Below are 7,216 nucleotides of genomic sequence, written 5' to 3' on the forward strand. Positions count from 1 at the left end.
ACCTTTAGAAACGTAAAAGAACAACAAAACCAGCAGCTGAAAATTAATTACCTTCCCATCTTCTTCGTCCCTAATAACACACTTAGCTGTAGAAAAATCACCCTTTCTTCATCAATTTGATTTTTCTTTGTCCCAAACTTTTCATCTTCTTCCCATTCGTCTTCAACATCACTAATTTTTTTTCTTCATCTTCTTCTCCTTCATCTTAACAGTTTCAATCTTTATCTGTAAACCACCAAAATCACAGACCCATGGCAACAAAGAACCAGACCCAGCATAATCACCAGCGAACATCCTGATTTACCCCTTCTCTCTATAAACGGGGTGGGTTTTGCAGTATTTTCTTCATTAATTCAGGTAATTAATTTAGGATTTATATTTCTCTCTGTTGAAATCTAACTTACCCTAAAACGTTTTAATCTAAATTTTCCAATCTCAGGTGTTATTTTGTCTTGTAGATTCATCCCGTTCACCTATAACTCAAGAACACAGGTACTAATTTTTTTTATCGATACTTTGAATAATGGTTTTATGCTATTAATTCGATAATATAAGGGTTATGAAATGTTTTTACCATGATCTATAACCTAATTATGCATGTTTAATTGAAAATTTATGAAAACCCCCAATTTAATTTTTAGGGTTACGGTTCACAAATTGAGTGATTTTAGGCAATTGGAAAAATATTGGCAATTCATGTGTCTGGAAGAGAGTGATTGATGGAAATTATGCATCAGTTCAATTTCTTCACTTTCACAGAGGTGTTTCATGATGTTATAACTTGCTATCGTTCTGGTTCAACTTTTTAACTTGTGGTGCTCTACTTCTATAAATTTTAAGTGTTACAGGAGTGTATGGATGCTGTTGAAATCTAGATAGTCTAGCAACTGGTTAACCTGTGATGCTCTGCTTCTGTAGCAGTCCAAGTTTTTCTTTTTTTCTTGTTGTGAATATTTGATTGAGCATGCACTACACTGTTTGTTGCGCTACATGTGGTAATTATCATATCAACATCATACACAATGCTATCAATTGTTTATTCTACCTGTGGTTATTGTTATAAATTTTGATTTTATACCAACATCATATGCAGTGCTAACAGAAAATATTATTAATTGCACATGTGGTAACTGTTATTGATTTTGATATATGTTTAGGATTTGACGACCCGAGTGAAGAGGTTGTGTGACTATGCCTCCAATTTGGAAAACAACTTACTTGAAGAGAATATCCAGGCATGTCATCATCTTTTTGTTTCCTTTTGGCCTTTTCAATACTCTGTTACTAAACTTTACCGTTCACCATGGTCCACAAATTCTGCAGACTTCAGCATCCAGTTCACGGCTAACATTCTCATCAAAGGTAATATTTTTCTTCTGCATTAGGGCACGTGTCTGATAAAACATTGTAAACAAAGTAGTTGTTTTTGTTATTGGAGACACCATATCTATATTTCTAAACTAGATATTGTCTATTTTACCGTCTTGGTTAGTAGGGAGATCTATTTAAGATTGGAATTTAATTACTTTTACTGGACATGCCCAGGCTGAAGCATTCTGTTATCCCAAACCAGAGGCCACATGCTTAAAATAGCTTTGCTTAAGTGCTTGCATATGTTCCAAATATGGTTTCTGGTGCCTAAAGTTTTCACTAGTTTTTGTGTTGTTATTTACCAGGCTGGGGCATTGCCTGCTCCATCAAGTGAACCATCAACTCCTGCTTCGATTGGATCTCAAGAGGTTTGTTTACTTTTGAAAATTTGTTGCCTGTGGCCAAAATAAATTTCTGCGAGCATCAATGAGAGATTGTCGACAATTTTTCATATATTGCGACTTACCCTGTTTTCCAGTCCATGAATAATCTAATATAGCCATCTTACAAGTTTAAAGAATTTCTTTATGACTTTTATTCCATGCTAATAGCTTGATTGATGTTCCCTTTTTAGTTTTGTTTTTTACAGCATAAGATAACTTCTCTGTCAGGAACTCTTCCCAGCACTTTTAAGAATATAATTACCTCAATTTCCTTTCCTTGATTTTTCCCTTTCCCAGGTTCAAAGGCCCCCTCGTAATGCTGCATCACCCTCAAGCCAGCAGGTTCAGCTTGAATTTCAATTTGCAGTTTACATCGTTTTTATTTATTTATATAATTTCTTGACATCTAACTTTTTCAACGAAACATTTCCAGAGAAGTAACGGGATTTCAGGAGTGGCTGAGCTTGCTAGCGGCCTCGGGATTTCTAAAGGTATCCATACAGAAGAAGAAACAAGTAATAGAACGAGTTGGTTGAAACCTGCATTTCTTATGAGAACACGTAGCGCAACAAACAGTGTAGTGCATCAAATATTGGTCGATCCACATGGTTCTGATTATATCTTTTGTTATTTTTTTTTAATTGTATTTCGACTTAATTGTATTAATGCAAGTTTGACTAAATTTTTATAATATGAATATTATTTTTATTTCATTTTTTATTAGTTATACAATTATTTTTAATATTAATTTATGTTGGTTATATATATTCTACAACTTTTAAAATATCCATAAATAATTAATTAAACAAATTAAAATTCATTTTAATAAATAAATAAAAATTAATTTAATAAAAATAATATACTCAGCAACGGAATTTCCGTTGCTAAAATCCGTTGCTAAAATTGCAACGGAATATCCGTTGCTGGTTGTTAGCATCGGATTATCCGTTGCTAATTGTAAGCAACGGAATTTCCGTTGCTGCGAAATCAGCAACGGATAAATCCGTTGCTAAAAAATCAGCAACGACAAATTTGCATCCGATATTTGCCGTTACTGATTCCGTTGCTAAATTGTTTTAGCTACGGATTTTAGTATTATTTGCAACGGACCAGTCCGTTGCTAATTACTACATTTTTTAGTAATGTAAGAAGATCAAAGAAGCATTCAATGAGCTAATTCATAACATTTGGGCTAAGCAAGCTTTGAGAATTCCTTTTAAGCTGGCATCAAGCATGAAGTTGAGTTTGAAGGAGGATGAAGGGTTGATAAATGTGATTCAAGCAAGATATAAGATTTGTAACATGTATTAGAGCTTGGCTACACAACTTTATGTTAATAGTCATAACTTTGAATAAAACTGTTAGATCGAGCTACAATTTTGCTAGAAGATTTTAAAAACTCTATTTTCAATAGAGTTAAAATTTTATAGCAATAAGAAATTGAAAGGGCATTTCGATAAGATCTGAAAGTTATTATATGGGAATATAGGAATTAGGCTTTTGTTTATACAAGACCCAAGTTTTGTATTTTATTTTAAGTTAATTAGTTATTTGGATTTGATTTTCATCCAATTATTAATTAGAGTTTATTATTATTTAAGTTAGACTTATAAATACTTTTAATTTTTTGATGTGAAAAACAAATGATTGATATTGAATTAAAATTTATGCTAGCACTCTTGCTTTTGGTTTTTAATTAAAGTTTCAATAACTTTTTTAAAAGATCATCTTCATGATATTCTAATCATATACCTTCAGTTCTTGATTCAAGTAATCAATGAGTGTTTTATAATTTGATTTTAGCTTTTTTAAAAAAGTTTTTCAATTATTAACTGTAGGTTTTTAGATTTTATCCTTTAGATTCACATCATTTTTCATTGCAAGAAATTAAATTCTTTTTTCATAAAATTAATGGTAAATTAACCAAGGGAACATCCTTAATTTTTCATAATATTTACCTGTTTCGAAATGGATTTGTTCATGGGTTAGGCAGCAGGTCAATGTTGTCCATGACGTTTTTGGACAGAAGCCGAGTTCTCTCAAATTTGACAGATCTAAAAGCCTAGGCCCAGCCTATGAACACCTCAAATTCAAAGCAAACTTTTGATGTTACCTTTGCTAGCACATATATATACTAGATATACGGTCAAATAGCCCTCGTAAATGAAGACATAAACACATGGAGATTATCAAACTTCCTTAATGGCAATACCTTTCCGAGAAGGTCAGTTTCTAATTATTAATTGGACCAAACACTCAGTCACTACTATCACTTCATCTCCCAACTACTGCCACTTAAAATTGACATTAGAATAGTAAATATACAAAAAGCTGAGTAAAAATGTAGAATGATGGAGCAATCTTAATCAGAGGATGAGATAGATAAGTTAATGTTGTATATAATTCTGCTTTTGGGCATGATGTTATGAACGCCATGCCTAACCTAGAGCTAGCATTAGCTTATCAATTATACAATTGACAAAACTTGATCCTTTGCATCTAAATTTTAGCAGCCGAATTCCTTTATATAATAACTGCACCAAACTCTCATCATTAGCTACAATATAATTAGGATTGTATATAATTCTGAAAATAACCTCCTCATATTTGATTTTGTAAAAGATTTCTGTGTCGAGAGATTCGAAGTTGGAACTGTAGTCAGGCACTGCAGCCAATATACTAAAATCCAAGTCATCATGAAGCTGAAATCTATTTTAGTTTCAGTTCTTGTCAGGGAGATATCTTAATTTTCATTATATCTAGAGATCCCTCAGATCTCTCCGAGGAACTTAACAAGATCAGGATGTAAAATTGGAGCAAGCCATATATATCATACCAAATGTAACATCTAGTCCTGGTACATTACTCCTGTTTAAAGCAAATCTGAATTCATATTTTCATTTAATATCATCGTGCCTACATTTCTAACATTATGCAGGCATATGAACTATCTGCAACAGTGAACTATCTGCAATTATTTGACAATGTGTAGTGTATCCAGAAGTTTAGGATATCACTGAATGCATTTCAAACATCAGCATTGGAAATTCCCAAACCCACAGCTCCTTCATTACATGAAACACTTCAAAGTCAACAAACATATAACCCAAAAGACCAATCACATAAACAAAATCCCAACATTACAATAGCAAAATCCCCCCCTTCTATACCATTGTACCCAACGCCCCCCAGCAAATTTTTTTTCCCCATAAAAAGAAAGTATAAAAGACAAAAAATGAAAAAGAAGTGCCTCGTCTGATATTGATTATGGACTGAAACATATACCCCCTAACCCCAACCTAATAACAAGGACTAGTACATTAGGAGAAAATAAAAGGAAAAGGAAAAGAGACTTGTCATGCATATATACATACAGATTAAGGAAAGTCCAGTCCAGCACTAGCTGGAAAGTTGCACCAAATAGTAGTGGATATTCTTAATTTCTTCAACACTGTGTAGTGCACATGATAATGATCGTGGTTATGGTAGCTGTGTTGATGAGAGGGAAGAGGATCCGAGGTTCTTCTCAGTGCAAATGGGATTTCTCAACCTTGAAAATAAAACCAATAGGCTGATCTTGCAGCTGACATGATCTCTCTGATCCAAGCTCCTCTCATCTGTAATTTCCTTCCATACCTGTCTTATACCCTTGTTAAGAGAAATCCATCCTCAATTTGAGTACCATGAACCGCACTAGAAACAGAAGTAAAACGAAAAAAAATCAAGTAGCTTAAAGAAGATGATCATACCAAGATCACTAACCAAGAGGGAGATATCTAAAATGAAAGAAATGGGTTTTTGGTAGAGCTAGATCAAAGAAGTACTGAAGACCCCATATTAGCTGGATCATGCCATGAACCGACACTTGTGTTGGTGTTCCAATACATTGAAGGATCTGACAAGCCAACTTGTTCTATCTGATTCTGGCATGGCACATTCCAGTCCAACCTATTTTGATTATGCTCAGTTTTCACCCCTTTCATACCAATCCCAGATTCACTATTGCCATTCATTTGCAACTCCTTGAAGGGTACTGTCAAGCTTTGAAAGTAGTTAGGAGCTCTAGTACTCTCTTTGATACCACTATTGGTGAACTTTTGTTGGTTAAAGCTAGAGGCAAGCAAAGAAGCTATAGTAGGAGAAGTTGTGTTGGTGGAAGTTGTGGAGGAGCCAAAGAGATTGGAATAACTTGAAAGAAGTGAATTTGAAGTGACCACATCTTGTATTTGCTTAGTAGGGTTAAACCCATTAGCATCATTAGTACTCATGATTCCTGATGAAAACCCTAAAGCAAGAGCATTTAACTGAGGCTGGAGATCGTGATACCCAGAAACAGCTGAATCCATCCTTGGATTGAACCTACCAGGAAATGGAAGGTTCATCTCTGATGGGTTACTGCCAGATAACCCATAAAACAAAGGATTAATATGATTTGAAGTTGAAGAAATATGGTCAATTGGGGTTTGAGGGTTAGGGTTTGCACTAGAAACTGAATTACTAGCTCCTTCAGCGGCTGAGGCTGGTCTCTTGACACGCTTGTTCTTTCTACATCCACCACCAACAGGAACATTCCTTAAAGTGCCACCTCTTGTCCAGTATCTCTTACAAGCCTTGCAAAAGTGTCTTGGCTGAGATAAGCTGTAGTTGTTATAGTAACAGAACTTGGTGTTTGAGGAGTCACAACGAGGACATTTAAGAGCTTGCTGCAGCTGCTGCTGCTGCTGTGGTTGCGAAAGTACTTCTTGGCTTGGTCTCTCCATTAGTTTACTTGTTGATGCCATCAGGCTTTTCTCATCTATCTGATTCTGCACCAAAGAGAAAAGGAAAGAAAAAAAAGAAAAAAAATAAATACATCAAGAGTGGTGTTTTTATTAGAGTAAAAATAACAACACAAGATAGATATTCTCTTCCAAAAGCTAAGAAACAAAAAAATGGGTCATGTTTTGTCTAATAATTGAGAGAGAGAGAGAGAGAGAGAGAGAGAGGAGGAGGGGGGTAAAGAACCTGTGGCCATGCGTTAGTAGTTGAAGAGATGACAACCATCTTCTCACAGTTGCCTAGCATTTCTTCTCTCAAAGGAATCATTGAAACAAAGAGTAAACAGACAAAGACCAGGTGGGGACGCGAGTCTCTCTTGATGGGGGTACAAATATTGTCACATACATAGAGAGAAAGAGAGTATGTGTGTTAGATTAATTAGCATAACATGAGAATTTGTGTGATTTAACTAGTGAGACTTTCACGTGATGGGGCCTGAAATCGAATTTGGGTATATGATTTTTCTAATGAAACTATTAAAATTTAAAAAAAAAAAACAAGAAAGGAAGAAACAATGTGAAGGAATATATGGAGGGACATACAATATATTCAAAATCCAAGAAAAAGACAGGGAGGTATAGTAGAGCTAGAGATGAATCTTTGAGTTGTTCAAGAAAGAACATTAACATATGCGACTGAGAGAC

The 7,216-nt window shown here is 34.5% G+C and overlaps 2 protein-coding genes and 1 long non-coding RNA gene across 4 annotated transcripts; 2 read left to right on the top strand and 1 right to left on the bottom strand.

The window, feature by feature from the left end:
* LOC127904039 (uncharacterized) lies at window positions 1-924 on the top strand. Its single transcript, XR_008056839.1, has 3 exons — window positions 1-357; window positions 440-492; window positions 841-924. It is a non-coding gene; the product is annotated as an uncharacterized LOC127904039 (long non-coding RNA).
* A 267-nt stretch (window positions 925-1,191) lies between these two features.
* Window positions 1,192-2,834, top strand: LOC127904006 (uncharacterized). The gene is made up of 5 exons (XM_052445402.1): window positions 1,192-1,362; window positions 1,677-1,739; window positions 2,052-2,096; window positions 2,188-2,362; window positions 2,689-2,834. The coding sequence occupies exons 1-5, from the start codon at window positions 1,192-1,194 to the stop codon at window positions 2,832-2,834; spliced, it is 600 nt and encodes a 199-aa protein (XP_052301362.1).
* Window positions 2,835-4,794: 1,960 nt separating this feature from the next.
* On the bottom strand, window positions 4,795-6,947 carry LOC18103045 (dof zinc finger protein DOF1.4). Of its 2 annotated transcripts, XR_008056850.1 has the most exons (3): window positions 6,759-6,947; window positions 5,504-6,559; window positions 4,795-5,402 (listed from the first exon to the last, which is right to left on the bottom strand). XR_008056850.1 is itself a non-coding variant. In XM_006377322.3 (2 exons), exons 1-2 carry the CDS (start codon window positions 6,837-6,839, stop codon window positions 5,567-5,569), a joined length of 1,074 nt encoding a protein of 357 aa, XP_006377384.3. In that variant the 5' UTR covers window positions 6,840-6,943; the 3' UTR covers window positions 4,795-5,566. The 2 variants fall into 2 exon arrangements, 1 of the variants encoding a protein (XP_006377384.3); XM_006377322.3 differs by having other exon boundaries at window positions 4,795-6,559; window positions 6,759-6,943.
* Between the last annotated feature and the right edge of the window lie 269 nt (window positions 6,948-7,216).

This window comes from Populus trichocarpa, chromosome 11 (assembly GCF_000002775.5).
Source record: "Populus trichocarpa isolate Nisqually-1 chromosome 11, P.trichocarpa_v4.1, whole genome shotgun sequence".
In the NCBI taxonomy this organism is placed as follows: Eukaryota; Viridiplantae; Streptophyta; class Magnoliopsida; order Malpighiales; family Salicaceae; genus Populus; species Populus trichocarpa.

Bases quoted from the DNA above. Each gene is read 5' to 3' on its own strand.
- LOC127904006 (XM_052445402.1), top strand. From the start codon at position 1,192: ATGCCTCCAATTTGGAAAACAACTTACTTGAAGAGAATATCCAGGCAT. The intron at 1,363-1,676 runs GTAATATTTTTC...GTTATTTACCAG, and splicing joins GGCTAACATTCTCATCAAAG to GCTGGGGCATTGCCTGCTCC. The intron at 1,740-2,051 runs GTTTGTTTACTT...TCCCTTTCCCAG, and splicing joins CTTCGATTGGATCTCAAGAG to GTTCAAAGGCCCCCTCGTAA.
- LOC18103045 (XM_006377322.3), bottom strand. From the start codon at position 6,839: ATGATTCCTTTGAGAGAAGAAATGCTAGGCAACTGTGAGAAGATGGTT. The intron at 6,560-6,758 runs GTTCTTTACCCC...TCTTTGGTGCAG, and splicing joins CTACTAACGCATGGCCACAG to AATCAGATAGATGAGAAAAG.